General features: G+C 49.5%; 4 protein-coding genes across 6 annotated transcripts in view; all 4 read left to right on the forward strand.

Annotated features, from left to right (window-relative positions):
• The first annotated feature begins 2,007 nt into the window (after positions 1-2,007).
• Positions 2,008-14,853, forward strand: LOC106891869 (centrosomal protein of 85 kDa-like). 3 transcript variants are annotated; one of them, XM_014948675.1, is made up of 14 exons: positions 2,008-2,061; positions 4,100-4,171; positions 4,755-4,907; positions 7,379-8,088; positions 8,882-9,015; positions 9,571-9,688; positions 10,134-10,319; positions 10,688-10,840; positions 11,017-11,171; positions 11,683-11,803; positions 12,261-12,311; positions 12,397-12,504; positions 13,976-14,204; positions 14,485-14,853. In XM_014948675.1, the coding sequence occupies exons 2-14, from the start codon at positions 4,117-4,119 to the stop codon at positions 14,646-14,648; spliced, it is 2,337 nt and encodes a 778-aa protein (XP_014804161.1). In that variant the 5' UTR covers positions 2,008-2,061; positions 4,100-4,116; the 3' UTR covers positions 14,649-14,853. The 3 variants fall into 3 exon arrangements, with proteins under 3 accessions (XP_014804161.1, XP_014804163.1, XP_014804162.1); XM_014948677.1 differs by lacking the exons at positions 2,008-2,061; positions 4,100-4,171; positions 4,755-4,907 and adding an exon at positions 6,742-6,806; XM_014948676.1 differs by lacking the exons at positions 2,008-2,061; positions 4,100-4,171; positions 4,755-4,907 and adding an exon at positions 6,815-7,013.
• A 26-nt stretch (positions 14,854-14,879) lies between these two features.
• Positions 14,880-18,162, forward strand: LOC106891829 (centrosomal protein of 85 kDa-like). Its single transcript, XM_014948612.1, has 3 exons — positions 14,880-14,912; positions 15,044-15,272; positions 15,553-18,162. The coding sequence occupies exons 1-3, from the start codon at positions 14,880-14,882 to the stop codon at positions 15,714-15,716; spliced, it is 426 nt and encodes a 141-aa protein (XP_014804098.1). The 3' UTR covers positions 15,717-18,162.
• A 169-nt stretch (positions 18,163-18,331) lies between these two features.
• LOC106891871 (SH3 domain-binding glutamic acid-rich-like protein 3) lies at positions 18,332-20,419 on the forward strand. Its single transcript, XM_014948679.1, has 2 exons — positions 18,332-18,680; positions 19,451-20,419. The coding sequence occupies exons 1-2, from the start codon at positions 18,441-18,443 to the stop codon at positions 19,514-19,516; spliced, it is 306 nt and encodes a 101-aa protein (XP_014804165.1). The 5' UTR covers positions 18,332-18,440; the 3' UTR covers positions 19,517-20,419.
• LOC106891870 (SH3 domain-binding glutamic acid-rich-like protein 3) overlaps positions 18,334-20,757 on the forward strand; it is a 6,360-nt gene continuing 3,936 nt past the window's right edge. The window contains exon 1 of the mRNA XM_014948678.1: positions 18,334-18,364. The gene's annotated coding sequence lies outside the window, so the exon portion shown is untranslated. The remainder of the gene's footprint in view (positions 18,365-20,757) is intronic.

Raw genomic sequence — 20,757 nt, forward strand, 5'->3', positions numbered from 1 at the left:
GTTGTAAGGGGCAGCAGGTGGCCTTGGGACAAACCCCCTCTTCCCAAGTCATATGAGGAGAGAACAAGTCATATTGGGAGAGGCTGAGGGAACTGGGCATGTTTCGTTTGGAGAAGAGGAGGGTGAGGGGAGACCTCATTGCCCTCTACAACTCACTGTGTGCAGGTCTGGAGCCCTCAATATAGGAAGGACATGGACCTGATGGAGCGAGTCCAGAGGAGGGTCACGAGGATGATCAGGGGGTTGGAGCACCTCTGCTCCGAGGACAGGCTGAGGGAGCTGGGGTTGTTCAGCCTGGAGAAGAGGAGGCTCTGGGGAGACCTAATAGCAGCCTTCCAGTACCTGAGGGGGCTACAGGAGAGATGGGGAGAGCCTGTTTACAAAGGGCTGCAGTGACAGGACGAGGGGCAATGGCTTCAAGCTGGAGAAGAGCAGATTTAGACTGGAGATTAGGAACAAGTTCTTTACTGTGAGGGTGGTGGAGCACTGGAACAGGTTGCCCAGGGAGGTGGTTGTGGCCCCTTCCCTGGAGATATTCAAGGTGAGGCTCGACAAGGCCCTGGGCAGCCTGGTCTAGTTTGGGGTGTTATATTAGCATATTCATCAATTTCTGAGAAATCATTTACATATTATAATAAGATTTGGGGCATATATAGCTGTGCCTTCTGGTGGTCCTCACTTTGAGTGAGGGTTGTTTCTTCCTCAAGCTTCCTCTTCTTCGCCTGTCCTTTGGCTCACTTTTCATGCTGGCAACACATTCTAACTGCTTAATTGCTCATTAAAACTAATGATCTCCCTGCTACCGCCTGTTTGTCAGACAATGTCCACATTTATCACCCCCCCCCCCCCCCCCTTTGTACCCCCCGCCCTCCGGCCCCACCACACCCAGTACCTGAGGGGGCTACAGGAGAGATGGGGAGAGCCTGTTTACAAAGGGCTGCAGTGACAGGACGAGGGGCAATGGCTTCAAGCTGGAGAAGAGCAGATTTAGACTGGAGATTAGGAACAAGTTCTTTACTGTGAGGGTGGTGGAGCACTGGAACAGGTTGCCCAGGGAGGTGGTTGTGGCCCCTTCCCTGGAGATATTCAAGGTGAGGCTCGACAAGGCCCTGGGCAGCCTGGTCTAGTTTGGGGTGTTATATTAGCATATTCATCAATTTCTGAGAAATCATTTACATATTATAATAAGATTTGGGGCATATATAGCTGTGCCTTCTGGTGGTCCTCACTTTGAGTGAGGGTTGTTTCTTCCTCAAGCTTCCTCTTCTTCGCCTGTCCTTTGGCTCACTTTTCATGCTGGCAACACATTCTAACTGCTTAATTGCTCATTAAAACTAATGATCTCCCTGCTACCGCCTGTTTGTCAGACAATGTCCACATTTATCCCCCCCCCCCCCATCTTAGGTCACCGCGTTCTCAGGGCCACAGACATCCTTTCTTAGCAAGTCCTCGAAACCATTTTGGGAGGGCTGCTAAAACGGCTACATTTCTTCTTCTGAAAGAAGATTCTCTACAGTTTAACCGTTTATAAACGACGTAAAAATTTGCCTCAGGTATCACTCGCCCCTCAGCCTGGTGGCCTGGGGAGGCCCTGAGGGCTCGGTGGAGCCTGTACCGTGAGGGAACGTGGGGACAACAGTGAGGGAACGGCTGGGACCGACTGGGGAGCGGGCAGGGCAGGCCCCGCTGCCCCACACGACTCGGGGCTGGTCGGGGCTGGGGCTTTGGCCTGTGCCGGAGCCGGGGATCGAACCGGCGGCCACCACCACCATTGCGCATACGCAGAGCAAAGCCCGGTCCCGTTCCCTCAAGCCCCGCCCTACGGGTGGCGGCTGCAGCCAATCTTCCTCCGCCAAACGCCGCCGAAGCTGCGGGGCGGGAGGAACTCAGCGTCCCGGCGAGCCAATGAGAGAAGGGCATGGGCGGGGCGGGCGCGTCCGATAGGCTGAGGGGTAGGGAAGGGCGGGCGGGGCCCCGCCTACTTTTTTTCTCCGCCACGCCCCCCTCGCGGCGGTAACGGTCGCGGCGCGCGGGGCAGCGCGGGCGCCGCGGCGGAGGCAGGTGAGGGGGAGGGTGTCGGGCCCGCTCGGGAGCCGTCTCGGCGGTGGGTCTTACGGGCACCTCCTGTGCTTCCCCCCTCGGTGAAACCATCCCTCCTCATCTCGTGTGGGTTGCTCAGCGCCCCGCTTCCCCTCAGGGACCGGCTCCCCCCGCACCTTCCCCTCAGAGACCGGCTCCCGGCGCCTTCCCTCCCCTCAGGGGCTGGGCCCCCGGCGCCCCTTTTCCTCTCAGGGACCGGCTCCCCCTAAACACATCGTTCCCCTCAGGGACCGGCTCTTCTCCCCCTCAGATACGGGCCCCCGGCGCCCCTATTTCTCTCAGGGGCTGGGCCCCGGCGCCCCTTTTCCTCTGAGGCACCGGCTCCCCCCAAGCACACCGTTCCCCTCAGGGACCGACCCTCGGCGCCCCTATTCCCCTCAGGAATTGGGCTCCGGCGCCCATTTTCCCCTCAGGCACCGATTCCCCTTCCCCTCAGAGACTGGCCCCCGGCGCCCCTGTTCCCCTCAGCGGTTGGGCCCTGGCGCCCCTGTTCCCCTCAAGGACCGGCTCCCCTTCCCCTCACAGACCTCGGGGTCACCCTGCGCCTTCCAGGGGGTTCCCCCTGCCCGGGGTCAACCGCCTTCCCCTCTCCCCTCCCAAATCACTTCTTGTCCCCATCCCATTCTGAGGAGCCGAGGGCTGCCCCCCCCCCCCCCCCCCCCCCCCCCCCGAAGCCCGTGTTGTCGTAGTGCGAGCCACCAAGCTCTCCCCCTCCATCCAGTGAAGCACTGCTCCCCCCTCTCTTGGTGACCCACTGCTCACTCCCCTTCCTTTTTCTCCTTCCCTTTTTCCTTATTTTTGCACGTGTTCCTTCCCACCCCCTCTGCAGGGTCTGCCCTGTGCCTGCTGCTGGAAGGTGATGGTTTATGGGGTGGTGTGGGTGCTCTCTGGGGGGGTGGTGGTGCAGAGGGAGGTGGGAATGCTTTGGTTGCTTTGTCTGTTTCATTTCAAGGGAACATGCTTGAATTTCCCTGTTATAATTGTCTGTCTGTAGTGCTGGAGACTAAGATTTAAACTCGGGAGTCTGAAACATCCTTGAATTAAACATGATAAGCACTAGATTTACCTAGAAATGTTTTATTTCTTAGTAAAATGCTACTTCTGATTCATTATTTATCCTATTGTGTTCCCAATGTCTATCCTATGTTAGAAAATTTGTATGTATATGTAATGGTTTCCATGAGCTGTTTGAATCTGCCAAGCAAAAATCTGTAAGAGCTGGTAATTGAGGACTTAATATTTGACTGGTGGGGGGGAAAGTGGCCTTGAATTTCCACGGTAAAGCCTGAGAGCCATAAATCATACTCGCATCATCGGAGGCAGGAAATTCACTGCCTGAAGTACTCAGCTAAGCAGATAAATTAAACCAAAGCTCTGGATAGATAATGATTGCCATTTATGGAACAGCAACCCAAAGTTTTGAATGACTGCATTTCTGCATGCAGTTGCTCAGTGACCTCTGCAGAGGGCAGAAAGGAACTGGTTTGGAGTTAAGACTTTTAAAGGGAAATTTTTAGTCTCTGTAGACATAAAGCCAGCGTGGAGGGTACCATGGTGACTGATGCTCTATAAATAACTGGGATGGGGATAACACATGCCCCGGTTGAAAGGCGCTGCTGAACTGCTGCATACCTGGAGTGTGTTGCAAACAGGAACTCTCCTCATTTCTCAGGCATGAGGAAAACCTACAATAACTGCAAGGGTTTTTAAGTGTTGCCTCTGTTGCTGTGGGGATGAAACAGAGATACCCTCGGGCTGAGTTGCTAATTAAATGTGAAATAATGTGTTGCTCTGAATGAAAAGTAGCTGATCTGTATGTACCCTTTGCTTGGTTAGTGCATACCCTCAGGCTGAGTTTGCTAATTAAATGTGAAATACTGTGTTGCTCTGAATGAAAAGTAGTTGATCTGTATGTACCCTTTGCTTGGTTAGTGGGAACAGGGTTTGGTTTATGCTGATTTAAAATATGATTTTTATTCATCAATTTGTTGCCCTGTAGTTCACTGGATAGATAAGATGGCTGCTCTTGAGAAACATCCAGACCTGAGGCTCCAGCAGAACAATCCATCAGGTAAGGACAATCCTTTCTTTAAAGCCCTGCTGTTGTCAGATCCTGTTTCAGTTTCTCTGAGGAGACATATGGCCCTGAGAAGAGTTTTCTACCAAAAGTTTTTTATTAAAAAAACCAGTGTTTTATTCCTGTAAAATAAAACAATTGCATGGGTATGCAAGGGTAGAGAGAATGAACCTCTCTCTTGGGTGACAACTGATAAATTGGGAAGAATTTTTAGTAGTTAATGCAAAAATGTATTTTTACCAATATTGCTGTGTGCCAACAGTGCTGCTCTTTTTAGTTTGAGAGCATCAGCTGGGAGTAGTATTACCAAACTTATCAAGGAGAATATAATTTACTGCTTTTGTGTTCTGAGTTCTATAGCAAGATTGATTTTCAGTCTCCTGTTGATATTATTTGACCCCGTGTTTGCTGCCATTTCCTTTTGCAAGAGAGATTTCTTTAGCAACGATACAGGGAGTCAAGCAAGGATCAGTTTGCGTTTTGGTAGGGCAGGTATTTAGATATGACTTATTTAAGTGTATTGAAAGGCTTTTCAGTGTTGGCTAAGACATAAATACGCTTGACTTTTTCTCTCCAGATCCCAGCAGCAGTCAGAAGAGTCATTTTTTGGAGACTGACTGGAAGACACCCATGTTGTCTGCGAAGTTCCAGAGCCACATCAGTCGCTGTTCAAGCGTGGCCGACAGCGGGGATGGGGGCATTGGGACCTCCTGCTCAGACAGCACAGAAGGTGATGGCCAGCATGGGATTGTGCAGTAACAACCAAAGACTTCTAACTTTTCTTAGAAGACTGAGAAGCATTAAATAGCCCAATATCACTGAATGCTAGAGTGTAAAACCTGGGGAAGAGCAGAATTTGTAATGATGTTTGGAGACTATTTCTAAATGGGTGCCTCAATATATAGATAAGCTGCCTGAAATGTATACAAGTGATTAAGGGACTTGCTGCTTCTCTAAGCTAGTTTGGTTGTCTTCTAACTGTAGTAAACATTTTTAACTGACTAAAAGAGTCATCTTGCTGATTTGCTGGTTCCTATTGACCAACAAGTGATTTATCAGCAAGTCTGTTGTGTGATTTTTATGATTTTTCTTTTAGAAATAATTTTGAGGTGCCTCTAGAGACTTCAAGTGAGTGTGCCTTTGTGTGTAAGTCTCCTTGGTGTTAGAGCTGTGTGCTTCTCACTGACAAATGCTGCAGCCTTGCCCTCAGCTGAGGCCCGTTTGGTGAAATTGCTTGTCCCAGCAATTCTTTTCCACCTGTATTTTCGTCTTCATCTGTGAAATTGACATAAACCGCTATTGATTCACTGATGATCCTTTCAGCAGCGAGGAAGTTTGTGTTGTTCTTTTAAAAGAAAACAAAAAGGATTTGTCTGTTTCACAAGCTGCCTTTTGGATGAGCCATAGATCTTAATATGTGAGTTGAAGTGGAGGCTTTTTAGAAAGTCTGGCTTGTGGAAATATTGCTGGAAATATTACTAGAGTACGTGTTTAAACATCCCATCTGGCTTCTCAGGATAACAAAACATCCAGTTGCATGGTGAGGGCAGGGGAGATAGTGGAAATCTCGGAAGTTGCCCTTGTGGATGTTTGTAATGTTGTCATCTTATTTGTAAGAGCTGAGGCTGAATTGCAGCCCTGACAGCTGACCAAGGCACACTGACTCTCAGGTCAGTACGTTATTCAGAAATGTTTACTAGAGTATGTGTTTAAATGTCCCATCTGGCTTCTCAGGATAACAAAACATCCAGTTGCATGGTGAGGGCAGGGGAGATAGTGGAAATCTCGGAAGTTGCCCTTGTGGATGTTTGTAATGTTGTCATCTTATTTGTAAGAGCTGAGGCTGAATTGCAGCCCTGACAGCTGACCAAGGCACACTGACTCTCAGGTCAGTACGTTATTCAGAAATGTTGTTGTGCCAGCCCTTAGCACACTCAAGGAACTGATTGCAGCATCCGCACGTGGCGTGCTGGTCAGGGAACTCGAGTTCCTGATACCGATACTGGGGGGTAAATTTAGGGGCTGTAAAAGGAAATGGTACTGTCCCTTCTGTTTGCCAAGGTGAACATGCTTGTGACAGCTTGGGAGCATGGTGTTCTCTGGAGTTCCAAGGCACAGACAAGTCATGTCTAAGAGATTTTTTTTCTCCCCTTTCTGCTCATTTTTTGAGTAGAGAGCGTTGTGTCTTTATTGTGATAGCTTTCCTGCAGTTTGATGGTCTTGGCAGAAATCTGGTTTTGGTCATATTCAAATTGTAACCTTTTATTCCTTCTTATAACAACGTTTTGAGGTGACAAACAGGTGGAAGGGTGACACTGCAGTCCTGGTGTTGGGTTAAAGGAACACCGTATGGGGATGGGCCTCCAGCCAAACCCATGAAGAAAACAAACTTGTTTGTCTGGGAGAAACCTGGAATTACCGCGATACACAATGTGTCGGGACGAGGTGTGGGAACAGGCACTTTGCTGTTTGCCTTTCTCAGCTCTTGAGCTGTTGCTGTATTGAAATCTGAGAGTTGCTAAGAATAACCCTGTATTTCCATGTAGCCAGGTTTGGTGCCCGTCTGACAGGACGGGCTCACGTTGGGGTGCTTGTGCTGAACTTTTATCTCATTTCCTGTGGCAATAAGGTGAGAGCTATTACTCTAGTCTCTAGAAAAAGCTCTTTTGCTGCAAGGTCCTGGAGGAGTTCGAAGGTCAACTGGTTGTTCTGCTGTTTTGCTATGTTTGGAGCTCATCATGGGCTCAGCGAAGGCTCCCGTTAGCTTTGGTTATGGTTCAGAGTCGCTGAGCTGTGGGACGGGCAGAACAGAATCAAGGTCTCGATGTTCAGCTGAGTAAGTTTCAGCCTTTTTATTCAGTTTAAAGGACTTGATTTCTAAACCTATAGAAAGATAACCTTAGTGATTTAAGATTGTACTGGAGTAGCTTAAAACAAGGGATTAGAAATGTGTACTGAACTAAACTTGGATTCTCTCTGTGGTTTACAGTGGTAGGAAAAAGTCAGCAGGCTGCTGAAACTTGTAATGAGTGGGAACATAGGTGTGCCTTAGTCTTGCTGCTGCTTAAGAGAGCTTTTTCGGGGGAAAAGAATTGGTTTTTAAAGTTCTTTTGGAAAGTTCAGCAGAAGAGAGGCTGTTTGTGTCGGAATATTTTCAGGACTGTAATTAGAGCATCGCACTTCTTCTTCTTCTTTCCCTAGAATTTTGCAATTCCAGTAACGGTTCCTCATTCCAACCCATCAAAACCCAAGTGACCATCCCAACAGCCCATGTTATGCCTTCTACCTTGGGTGCCTCACCCTCCAAGCTGTGCGCTGCGGGAGAGCAGAGCTGTTCCCAGGCTACTTCCAAAACTGCTATGCCAGGATCTGCTTCTGAACGTGCAGGACTCGGGGATTTTAATGCTGGGAAGACTTCCCAGGTGCCACCCAGGCGTCTCTACGGGACTTCAGGGGAAAATGGTTATGAGCAATCCTGGCATCCTGTTTCTGATCACATGAGGACAGAAGACGCTTGGAAGTTTGACACTCCTGCCATTGAGCGCACCCTCAACCAGTCTCTCTTTCTGGATAGTTTGTGCACTGACCCTCTCCACCGATTCCAGAAGTTCAATCCAAATGCTGGAGCAGCTGAAGCAGGAAAGGACCATTATAAGGTGCTGCCAGAGAGTAAACAAGCAGCAGTGGGGGCTAATGGAGTCTGCGAGCCCCACGACGGAACGTGGCCGAGCGGTAACAGGCTGATGCCAACGGGACTGCAGGCCAACAGCTGCTTTTCAAAACCTGTAACTCCTCCATCTCGAGCCTGGATGCAAGAAACCTGCACGCTACATCCACACGAGAGGGTCTGTGAGCTCAGTGCTTGGAAACAACAGCTGGAGAAAATGCGGTTGCAAGTGGAGCAAATGCAGGTAGGGAGATGTTCTTGTGCATGGATGAGTTTGAAACCCTCCCTGTCTCTTTGGTCATGAAGTGTTGTCCCAGACTTATGAAGCAAGGGGGGTAAATGTCCTGTTCTTACACTGAAAAGTCTCTTAATGATCTGTTTTTACAACATGTGGTGTCACAGGTATCATTTGATGTGGTACTTACGTGGAGCAGCCCTGTGTTATGTTACAGCACTGCACAGCAGTTCAGATCAAGAGGTGAAATGTGTTGTGTGCTAGAAACTGCAAAGAAAAAGCATGTCAGGACATTCTTAAGTTTTATATTTATATATATATTTATATTTATATATATATTTATATATTTATATTTATATTCTGAAGTTCAGATCAAGAGGTGAAATGTGTTGTGTGCTAGAAACTGCAAAGAAAAAGCATGTCAAGACATTCTTAAGTTTCTAGAATAATTGATAATTGTATTCTGTACCTAGAGTTAGGAAACAGACTTTTTTTAAAAAAAAAAGATGCTTAAAAGTAACTGCAGTTTATTAGATGGAAGCAGTTTGTTTATCACTTCCCACCAGCTGTACCCGAATGGAGACAAATTGTTTCCAGCAAAGCTAGCACAGTGATCTAAAATTATTTGTTAATCTCCAGTTGTGCTTGGGCAAAGTTACTTGTTCTTGGACATCGACGGAGACTGAAATAGCTATGTCCTGGCATGCAGATGAGCACACAGCGTGCAAAATAGCTCTAGCCATGTTGCAATTACCTCTGTGGAGCACAAATCTCTCCTTCCTTGTTGTGTCTCCTCTTTCAGTTACAAAATGGAGGCGCCTGCCACCATCCCTCCATGTATCCTCCTTCGCTGCCTACACCTGATCCGGCTCAGTGGATCAATATCCTGAACTCTAATGAAAACCTACTCAAGGAGAAAGAACTCCTCATTGACAGGTGAGAGCTTGATACCAACGTGTGGCTTAAGGAGTCCAGTGTATTTCCTTCTGGAAAGGGAGGGTTTTGAAAGTAGCAAGGAAAGCTTGTATTTCAGAGTCCCTTTTACCTCATTGAGATTTTTGTTGCAAAGAACAATAATATAATGACATTTGAGAAGAGCCCATTTTTTTTGGAGATACTTATTATCTCCACAGCCAATACAGATTGTCTAAAGCATGAAGGCTTGTGTGTTTTTTGTATAATCACTGCTGGGTGAGGGGAGGGATCAAAAATTAATACCAATTGTAAAAAGCAGAAATGTCATCTTTTAGATTGTTTCTCTGCAGGTCAGGTATGAGTTGCAGATTTGTCTTTCTGTTCTACTTGTCACTGTATGGAACATTAGAGTTGTGGTAGTGCTGTTGATGTTGTGTTGCTCTCTATGCTTGAGAACAGTGTATTACTTGGGGTTTGGTGTTTGGTTTTTTTTTACAGACAAAGACAACACATATCCCAATTAGAGCAGAAGGTCCGGGAAAGTGAACTGCAGGGTTTGGTTTGTTTTTTTTACAGACAAAGACAACACATATCCCAATTAGAGCAGAAGGTCCGGGAAAGTGAACTGCAGGTTCACAGTGCCCTGCTTGGCTGTCCAGCATCCTATGGAGATGTCTACATGTTGAGAATGCAGGTAATTGGGTGGAACAGTAAGAAATATGTATTGAATCCAATGGCCCTACCACTTCTTATTAGGTGTTTCCTGAGTAGGAGGGCTGTGCAGAGTAAAATTATCCTTTGTATGGGGTCCCAATTACCTGTCATCTCTGAGATCTCTTCAGATTTCAAGCCCTGAAGAGATGGTTTGTTTAGAAGCTGTGCTCTTGAAGCTTTTGCAACAGGAGATGCAAAAGCCTGATACCACTGAGAGGTGCTATTTCAAATACTGTGGTATATAAGATGGACTGAATGATGTTTGGGAACTAGGAGGGCTGAGAAACACAGCACAGCTGCTTAGTTCCAGTTTGTAACTAACCAAATTCATGGGCTGTCTCTGTCTGCAGGAGCTGCAGCGCACAGCACAGCTGCACAGTTCCAGTTTGTAACTAACCAAATTTGTGGGCTGTCTCTGTCTGCAGGAGCTGCAGCGGGAGAACACCTTTCTTCGAGCACAGTTCACAGAGAAGACTGAATCCCTCAGTAAAGAAAAGATTGAATTGGAGAAAAAACTGGCTGCTGCAGAGGTGGATGCAAAGCTGATCCGGGAGTCACTGAAGGAAACTATGCAGAAACATGCAGAGGAGTTAAAAAAACAGGAAGAAAGGGTATGATCCCACTGCTCTAGAGACGGAAAGGTGTTCTTTCTTTGAGAAGCCAAAAGTCAGTGTAATGCCCAGATGAAAGTTTTCTGTGGCAGTGTGTTATTGCAGGTATTTTCTGACCTCCTGGTGGAGTACTTTAGTTTATAAGCAAAAGCCCTTCCTCCTGCAGTTAGAAGTATTTCAGTACCTCCCCTTTTAACCAGAGAAGCTGCCTGGCTTTTGCTAAGTGAGCAAAAATGCTGCTGAGTTAAGGTGATCTCATATTCTGGTATTGAGTGCTGTACAAAAAGGTAAATGAGTGGACTTAAAGAGCAATGAAGAATGGACAAAGAAATTATATAAATTAAACTTGTATGTAACTGTCCCTGCAGGTAAAGGGAAGAGATAAACACATTAATAACCTTAAAAAGAAATGCCAGAAGGAATCTGAACAAAACAGAGAGAGACAACAGAGAATCGAGACCCTGGAACGATACCTGGCTGATCTGCCAACCCTTGAGGACCACCAGAAACAGAGTCAGAAGGTAAAACTTCCTCTGATTTCTGATGATAAAGAGGAATGGGGGAATATTCTGAGCTATAGCTGAGAGTTGCCACATAGGTAGTAAAAAATCTGCCTTGTGAATGTAATAGAAACATGGTATGTGTGTGGTGAAACTCCTGGGAAGTCTCTAGAGTCTTGTGATGGTCTTTGTTGCAGCTGAAGGAATCTGAACTGAAGAGTGCTGCTATGCAGGAAACAGTGCTGGCACTGGAAACAGAGCTTGGAGATGTCCGGGCTGCTTTCAGGGAGCAAGAGTTGCAGCTAGAAACCCAAAAACACAAGGAGCTGGAGCTTCTTTCCACTGTGCGCAGGTAAAAATGGGGAGGATTAGAATTATCTTTATCTTAGCAGTGAAGTTGCTGCAGAAGAGCAGTGATGATTCAGCAAACCACTGTCCCACCCATCAGAACCAGGTTCCCACAGATGTGTGATGATGATGTGAGTTCTCACCAAAATGCTGTGTTCAAATTGGGGGTGCCAGCAGTGGAGGCTGGGAGCAGAACCAGGTGGCTGAAAGAAAGACAAAACCCCTGTTTTGTCACCTGGGTTTGTCTGTGTCCTCAGTTTATTACTCTCAAATGTAAACCCTTGCAAAATGGAACTACATAATCCACAATTATTGTGTCTCTGCAAATATGCCAATATCGTGGGTAGGGCTGTGTCCAGGGAGAGGGACTCCCTCCTTCACAGCCCTTCCAGTTTGCAAGCTGGGATGCAAACAGGGCATCTTCATCTGATATGAAGATCTTTTGCCTCATTGTTTAGTGAAGGGGAAACACCCTAAATAAGGCTGGCTTTCCCATGGTGTTCTGCTAATTTCAGCTTGCAGGACAAGGTGCAGCAGTGTCTAAAGAATGCAGAGAGAGGACCTTCTGCCCAGGATGGGGAGAGACAGAAAATAGAAAATGACACTCTGAAGAAAGAATGTGACCGCCTCAGGAAGGTAACAGACTGTCCCAACTGGGAATCACACATTTTTCCTTCCACTGAGTCACGCCAGGGGCTAAAATGAAATCAGGGACTCTTGCAGTCATAGGCAGTGACAATTGCACTGAACCAGCAGTTCCTGGAATTCTAAATGGAGGGGTTTTAAAAACTGATCTTGGTGTGATAACTGTGCACACTTACAGTAACGCTGGAGAGAAATTGCAGAATGCAGAAGAGGGGAGAGGAAAACCACAAGAATGCAACTTCTCCGGTCTGTTTTTAGCTGATAATTCTAATGGTGCCTCTTATCAGGTACCTTTTGTCAGGGAATCTAAGTCCACTACTAACAGAGGTGGTGCTTAAAGCTGTAAGTGGACAGGAAAGAGGAGAGGGGATGGTGTCCTACAGGAGAAATCCTGGTGGTATTTCCAACTCTGTGTGGTCAGTTCTGATGCCTCTGCTTTTGATTCCAGATTGTGGACAAACAGCAGAAGAAGATGGAGCAGTTGTCCTTACAAGTAAAGGTGAGAGGTGACTGCAGAGGGTCGTAGAGTTTAGAATCTGCTGTGAAGTGACTTAGACTTACTGCTTTCCCATGGTCTTTTCTAGAATGTGGAAGAACAGGTGGCTCAGGAAGAGGGGACAAGCCAAGCTCTGAAAGAGGAGGCAGTGAGAAGAGAAAATGCACTGCAGCAGCTCCGGAGCGCTGTGAAAGAGGTCAGAGCAAGAGCATTTTGAGTGCCCGAGCGCTGAATGAACAATGGGATTGTCTTTTAGCAAGGCCCTTAATTTGCAGTCAGCAGCACAACCTCTCCTGCTTCCTGCTAGTCAGTTGATCTGAAAGGAGCTCTTCTCTGTTGAAAAGCAGGAGGAAAGGCAGTTGCTGCCTGGGGAACTTCAGCTGAGGCTGTGGGTTTTGGTGGAGGACGCTGAGCTTGCCAGCTGGGGGCAGCAAGGTGGTGAGCTGGGCTCCAAACTCAAACTACAGCCCTGAGCCCTGTTTTTAAGCCTAAAGGAAGCCAAGCACAATGGCAGCCCTTGAGGGAAGGGATGGCAGTGTTGGGGTGAGCGACTGGTGTACAACCTCCTGGAAGCTTATTTTGTTGCATCATGCCTCAGCAGGGACAATGTAGCGTCACGGGGCACTTCCCAGTTCAGCCTGGAGAAGAGAATGCTCCAGGGAGACCTTAGAGCCCCTTCCAGTCCCTAAAGGGGCCTACAGAAAAAAAATGGGGAAGGACTCTTTGTCAGGGAATGTAGTAATAGAACGAGGGAGAACAGTTTTAAACTGAAAGAGGGGAGACTGAGATGAGATTGCTTATTGCTCTCTCCAACTCCCTGACATGGGGAAGGACTCGTTGTCAGGGAATGTAGCAATAGGGTGAGGGAGAACAGTTTTAAACTGAAAGACGGGAGACTGAAATGAGATCTCGGGAAGGAACTCTTTGCTGTGAGGGTGGTGAGACACTGGGACAGGTTGCCCAGAGAAGCTGTGGCTGCCCCATCCCTGGAGGGGTTCAAGACCAGGTTGGAGGGGGCTTGGAGCAACCTGGTCTGGTGGGAGATGTCCCTGCCTGGGGTAGAGGGGTTGGAACTGGATAATCTTTAAGGTCCCTTCCAACCCAAACCATTCTTTGATTCCTATCTGAGCCAGGAAAGCCAAATGCTCACACCCTGTAGGACTGACACTCATCTGGTGAGAGTAGGGAGGGCTTGATGTAAACCTGCTGCTCTTGCCTTTGGTGTTCCCATCATCATTGAGCAGTTGTGTTAACTGTTAAGTGTGCCAGTTCTGACCCCCAAAATCTGCTGCGTCTGTTTGTTCAGCTTTCGGTGCAGAACCAGGATCTCATTGAGAAGAACCTGACCCTTCAGGAGCGGCTCCGGCAGGCGGAGCTGACAACCCAGCCTCTGCCTGCTGAGACAGCCCACCTCGCCCAGGAGCTACACAGCGAGCTGGCCAGTTGTCTGCAGGATTTACAGTCTGTCTACAGCATTGTCACTATCTGAGCCGGGAAAGCCAAATGCTCACACCCTGTAGGACTGACACTCATCTGGTGAGAGTAGGGAGGGCTTGATGTAAACCTGCTGCTCTTGCCTTTGGTGTTCCAATCATCATTGAGCAGTTGTGTTAACTTTTAAGTGTGCCAGTTCTGACCCCCAAAATCTGCTGCGTCTGTTTGTTCAGCTTTCGGTGCAGAACCAGGATCTCATTGAGAAGAACCTGACCCTTCAGGAGCGACTGCGGCAGGCGGAGCTGACAACCCAGCCTCTGCCTGCTGAGACAGCCCACCTCGCCCAGGAGCTACACAGCGAGCTGGCCAGTTGTCTGCAGGATTTACAGTCTGTCTACAGCATTGTCACTCACAGGGCTCAGGGCAAGGATCCCAACCTCTCTCTGCTCCTGGGCATTCGCTGTGAGTATGCAGAGCAATAGCAGAGCAAAGCCTTCGGTTCCTGCGCTGTGGCAGAGTTAAATAACTCACACATAGCTTAGAATGGAAGGTTCTTATATTTCTGGGGTTCTGAACCTTCTCTCTGTGGTCAGCTAGCTCTAAAGGTGCATGCTGTAATAACTAAATATTAAGTAGTACCTCTCTTGCAAATGTGTGTTGGTTTTTCTGGCTTGCTTGCAAATGTCTGTGATCCTTGGTTTTAGAATTGCGTGTGAGGTAACTCCCTTCTCTGCCCCCCCAGTTGTGCAGCACTCTACTAAGGAGAATGACGACTTGCTGAGCCCTGATGGACTTGCAAAGAAACTGGTGGAGGTGAAACAGCTTCACAAAGAGGTGGAGGACTTAAGGACGGCAATATCTGACAGATACGCTCAGGACATGGGAGACAACTGCATCACCCAGTAAAGAACACTCCCCAAAGTAAGACAGGGAATGAAGACTTGAAAATCTCAGGAGCCTCGTGCTCCTACAACCCAAAACCTATTCAGCACTTTACCATCCCTTTGCTCGGGTACAAGATGTGTGACTTATCCAACTTTTGAGAAATCAGGGGGTTTGTTGCCAGAAGTGTTTAGCTGCTGACTGGCTAACTGGAATCGTTCAGGGCTTCAGTGTTGGGCTTTGATGGAAAGCCAAATGCTCACACCCTGTAGGACTGACACTCATCTGGTGAGAGTAGGGAGGGCTTGATGTAAACCTGCTGCTCTTGCCTTTGGTGTTCCCATCATCATTGAGCAGTTGTGTTAACTGTTAAGTGTGCCAGTTCTGACCCCCAAAATCTGCTGCGTCTGTTTGTTCAGCTTTCGGTGCAGAACCAGGATCTCATTGAGAAGAACCTGACCCTTCAGGAGCGACTGCGGCAGGCGGAGCTGACAACCCAGCCTCTGCCTGCTGAGACAGCCCACCTCGCCCAGGAGCTACACAGCGAGCTGGCCAGTTGTCTGCAGGATTTACAGTCTGTCTACAGCATTGTCACTCACAGGGCTCAGGGCAAGGATCCCAACCTCTCTCTGCTCCTGGGCATTCGCTGTGAGTATGCAGAGCAATAGCAGAGCAAAGCCTTCGGTTCCTGCGCTGTGGCAGAGTTAAATAACTCACACATAGCTTAGAATGGAAGGTTCTTATATTTCTGGGGTTCTGAACCTTCTCTCTGTGGTCAGCTAGCTCTAAAGGTGCATGCTGTAATAACTAAATATTAAGTAGTACCTCTCTTGCAAATGTGTGTTGGTTTTTCTGGCTTGCTTGCAAATGTCTGTGATCCTTGGTTTTAGAATTGCGTGTGAGGTAACTCCCTTCTCTGCCCCCCCAGTTGTGCAGCACTCTACTAAGGAGAATGACGACTTGCTGAGCCCTGATGGACTTGCAAAGAAACTGGTGGAGGTGAAACAGCTTCACAAAGAGGTGGAGGACTTAAGGACGGCAATATCTGACAGATACGCTCAGGACATGGGAGACAACTGCATCACCCAGTAAAGAACACTCCCCAAAGTAAGACAGGGAATGAAGACTTGAAAATCTCAGGAGCCTCGTGCTCCTACAACCCAAAACCTATTCAGCACTTTACCATCCCTTTGCTCGGGTACAAGATGTGTGACTTATCCAACTTTTGAGAAATCAGGGGGTTTGTTGCCAGAAGTGTTTAGCTGCTGACTGGCTAACTGGAATCGTTCAGGGCTTCAGTGTTGGGCTTTGATCTTGTGGAATGTGTTTATGCTGTGTTTGCTGGAGCTGGTGTGGTCTCTGCTGCTGGGAGATGAATTCTGAATTGCCTTCCAGGCATGTCAACTGCTGAACATGCAGTTAAAATCATCACTAAAAAGAAACGTATGCCCTGGTCTTTCTGATAAATTCTCTGTGCAGATCCTGTGTGACTAGTAAGACCAGAGGATTATCAGAGAGTTCAGGGGATACCTGTGGACTTCAGAGGTGAGCAGGTGTGCCAGTTATACCAGTGCTAATTACATCCAGGTGCTACAGGCTCCTCGGGTCTCTGTGTGCACAGCTCTGGCTTTGGAGGCTTGTGTAGCCATTCACGGAGCAGGACCTGCTTTGCTCAGGGAAATGCAACCAGACTCTTTCAGTCACCGACAGAATTGGGGACTAAAGCAACACTAAGACTCTGAAAACACCCCCTCCCGGGCACTGTTACCCCAGAAGCCTTAAGCCTTTTATCCCCCCCCCTCCTCTGAAATAGCGCTCTGAGCGTGGGTATGATTCAGACTGCAGAGGAAGTGGAGTGATGCTGAAGTGCCTTAATGTGCCAGAGAAACCTCCTGTCCCCACACTGCTTGGTGCCTAATGCATCTGCTGGCAGGGGGAGGAACTGCTGTTTCTCCTAGCAGCTTTTTAAGTCATCCCAAACAATCCTGGGGAGCCTTGAATGTCTGGAGCCCCTGCCGGAGCCGCAGAGAGGTTCTGAGCCTCTGGGGAACCCTGCTGCAGGCCAGTGGGGAGACATCACTGCTTGGCTGGCTGCTCGCTGGGGAGAAGGCCATTCCTGGTCCTAAACGTGGCAGGATGGATCCCAGAGCTCTCGCTGATGTCTGTAAGGCAGAGACCACTCAGGCTTTGTCATAGACCTGCCCCTCGTTCTCTGGGAGCTCCCTATTCCTCTGCTAAATAACAGGATTTCTAAATAAATCAGCTTGGGATGCGGTTCTCTTTGTCACAACCCTCCTTAACCTTAGAGGCAACTTGTCCTGGTGCAGACTCCTTGCTTGTGACAACTCTGTGGTGCTGAGAGTGGAGCTTTTTTGGTTTTTAGCTTGAGTTAAGAGCAAGATAAGAAGTCAGTTACGTTAACGGGGAGGGGGGGAAATACTGATGAAACTTCTGTCCGTTTGGTCATTCTTGGTTCACGTTGGGGGCTGCATTTGTGAGAAATGCTTTTGTTATTCCTTTGGGTTAAAACTTAAGACCAAATCTGTTCTGTTCTTTGTGTTTGGCCACCGTGGTGGGGTGGGGTGGGGTGGGCTGGGGGCAATAAATGGTTCAGTTTGCTGTCCCGAGCTGCCCCCTGCGTGGCATCTGTGGGGCAGCCAGCGGCCTGCTCTGTTCTTGCTGTGTTTGGTTTATTACATTTCTGCCTGTTTCTGCTCCCAGGCTGCTGATGCCACGTACTGAGCTTAAATGTGGGCCAAGGCTATTTTTTGGAACTCCTTTGTCCTGGCTGCTGGGGTGCAGAGAGCAGCACCAGCTGTGGTGGTTGCTCTCTCCCGCAGGTTAATGGGGTGCTGTTTGGCACCATCCCCTTTCTCTCCTCACTCTTTGGCGGGGTGTGAGACCTAGTTCCTGGGTGCTGTGCCCCCTGTCCCTGCAGAGCTGGCTGTGAAATGGGATCGTGGCTGGAACCCCATCTCGGTTGATGCTTGTTGGGCTGCCCAGCTGGGGGGGGAGTAACACCCCCATGTTATCCCCCTGCAAAAATGGACCTGTCTGGCTAAAATGGTGATCCCACCTGCCATAGGTGACCGCTGCTCTCCATGCTGGGGAAATCTTGGGCCTTTCCTAACAGAGCACCCCAGACAGGGGTGGCAGGACCCCCTTCTCCCCTCAGTCCCCCTTGTGTCTGCCCGGTGCTGTGTGTCCGTCTGTCCCCCCCCACCCCGGGTCGCGTTGCGTGTGCGGTGTATTTATACCAGCCTTCGTCTCGCCCGTTTGTTTGTACTGAGTATTTTGAATATATTATAAAATAAAGCTGCTCTGCTCCACTTCTTGTGCGAAGCGGCTGGGTGCCGGGGGGGGGAGCCGGGGCCGGTCCCCGCCGAGGCCGCATGCCCGGGCCCGCCGGCCCCATTGGTCCCCGCAGTCACATGCCGGGCGGTGGCGGGGCCGCCCGTTCCCTCCTTCCCTCCCTCCCTCCGAGCTTCCCTCCGCCGGGCTGAGCGCTGGGAGCGGCCGCGATCGCAGCATGACGGGGTCCCTCTTTTCCCTGGGGTGGGCGTCTCTTCTCCGTGCAGCTGCGAAACCCCCCCCTACCCATCCCAGCTGTCTCCTCCTTTCCTCACGCTGCACCATCCCCTTTTTCCCCCGAATCCATCCCGCTGTCTTGGTGTCCCCCACCCCACGCAGGACCGAGCCCACCATCCCCTTTTTCCCCCCGAATCCATCCCACTGTCGTGGTGTCCCCCACCCCACGCAGGACCGAGCCCTGTGGCCAGCTGGGGTTTGGCCTGTGAGCTGGGTGTAGGTGGCACCATGGGGGTGCCTGCCCACCCTTCAGGCTCCCCTCCAGCTCCCCATAACCTGCCTTTCCCACCCGTGTTCCAGATCAAATCCCAACAGAGTGAAGTAACCAGAATCCTCGATGGGAAAAACATCAAGTACGAGCTGGTGGATATCTCCCAGGACAACGCTCTGCGGGAGGAGATGAGGGCAAAGGCAGGCAACCCCAAAGCCATCCCGCCCCAGATCGTCAACGGAGACCACTACTGTGGGGTAAGGCTTGTGCTCTGCACTGGGATAAGCACCGTGGGGGCTGGGGGGTGGGCAATAATCCCATTCCCTTGGTTTTGCCACAAATGGTGTCACAGCACCTTTCAAAAGGCATCATGAGGTGCACGGACAAGGCACTGCCAGGGTTAATGGGCATTTGGAACATGGTGGCTTGTGAAAAATGGGACCCAGGGAGGGGGGCTCTTTTGTGAAAAATGGGACCTAGGGAGGAGGACTCTGTGTAACTGTGGGGCAGGGGTGTCTGCGCTGTGCGGGGCTGTCCCTGCATGTCCCTGTCACCCTCCGTGTGACTGTCACTCGTGTTGTGAACCAGTTTGTGCTGCGTGCTCAGGGGACTCCACGCTGCCTGATCCCGGTGGGGGCATGCAGCTCACTCTTGCCTCGTGAGGAACAATGTGGCTCTTCCCTGCAGGATTACGAGCCCTTGGTTTTGCCACAAATGGTGTCACAGCACCTTTCAAAAGGCATCATGAGGTGCACGGACAAGGCACTGCCAGGGTTAATGGGCATTTGGAACATGGTGGCTTGTGAAAAATGGGACCCAGGGAGGGGGGCTCTGCGTAAGTGTGGGGCAGGGGTGTCTGCGCTGTGCGGGGCTGTCCCTGCATGTCCCTGTCACCCTCCGTGTGACTGTCACTCGTGTTGTGAACCAGTTTGTGCTGCGTGCTCAGGGGACTCCACGCTGCCTGACCCTGGTGGGAGCGTGCAGCTCACTCTTGCCTTGTGAGGAACAATGTGGCTCTTCCCTGCAGGATTACGAGCTCTTTGTGGAAGCGGTGGAGCAAAACACCCTGCAGGAGTTCCTGAAGCTGGCCTGAGCCCCGGGCTCCCCTCCCGTCCTGGACTCTACCTGCATTCCTGAGCACCCTCATCTCCCACCACCTTCACTTCCAGGTTGTCAGCGCTCTCCTGGCACCGTGACCCGTCTCCCAGCGTAGGGAACAAACCCATGACCAAAACTACTCATTGCAGCTGCCTACAATTCCCTCCTGCCTAACCCTGATAATCATTTCAGAGGGATCCAAAGAAAGTCTGACGCTCGCTGGGCATGGCCTTTCAACAGAGCTGGGCCTGGCTCACACCGCAGCTTCCAGTGCCTCTGTAAACAGCAAAGCCTCTGGGGCTGTGCGAAGTGCAGCCGTCCGTCAGCCCTCTCCTCTGCAGGGAGAGCTTCTGCTTTAGGAGGGGAAGGGCTTAGGGTTGCATGTTACTTCCCACTTCTCCCAGTTGCTGTTAAAATTGTAAATCCTGCTGCCTCACTTCCTTTTTTTTCCTTTTTCCTTTTTTTTTTTTTTATCTCAACCGCAGAGATTATGGCAACTAAGTTGAATTTTTTTTTGTTTGTTTGTTTTAATTTAATGCAAAAATACTGCACAAAGCTGGGGTCTGAATGCCCACCGCGGAGGAGGCTGGGGGAGAAGGCTGGTGTCACTTGGGGAGGGGGATGGATGGGCCTAAAAGTGGGCCCCGGGCTGCTCCTCCGTCTGCCCTCGGCCCCGCTGCGGTGCCAGGGCTCCCTCGTGAGCGGTAATGGCTCAGGGCTGCTCCAGAACAGCTGATGCTCCAGCTGTCTTACCTTTCCTCTTTGAGTTGGCTTTTTATTATTTTTATTTTTTTTTTTGCAACCCGGACCAAGTGCATTTTGTTTTCCTGCCAAAAAGCGAGTTGTTTATAACCAGTGTTGTCTTCCGAGATGCTATTAAATGTTACTGTACCTTTCACCTCGGTACTCCTGGGCTTCTTTTTAAATTTGGTTTTATTTTGACTACAGGTTAAACGTCACCCTTCCTAAAGATTCTGAGTCATTTCCAGCTCAGAGAACCCGAGTCAGTTGGTACTTGCTGCTGCAGCCTGACACAAAGATCTTAACACCTTAGATTGCTGCCACCTAATCAAAGGCTCAAAGGACTTATCTGAATATTCTACAGCGTGGTAGTGACAGGTACCTCTCAAGAATTCCTCTCCTCTGCGTGGTAAGAACGACAGCCTGGGGGAGGGACAGCTTCAACCAGACACTGGAGTGAAAAACAACCCCCTGGCACAAAAACTACCTGGTTGG

This window comes from Calidris pugnax, unplaced genomic scaffold (assembly GCF_001431845.1).
Source record: "Calidris pugnax isolate Ruff unplaced genomic scaffold, ASM143184v1 scaffold162, whole genome shotgun sequence".
Lineage (NCBI taxonomy): Eukaryota > Metazoa > Chordata > Aves > Charadriiformes > Scolopacidae > Calidris > Calidris pugnax.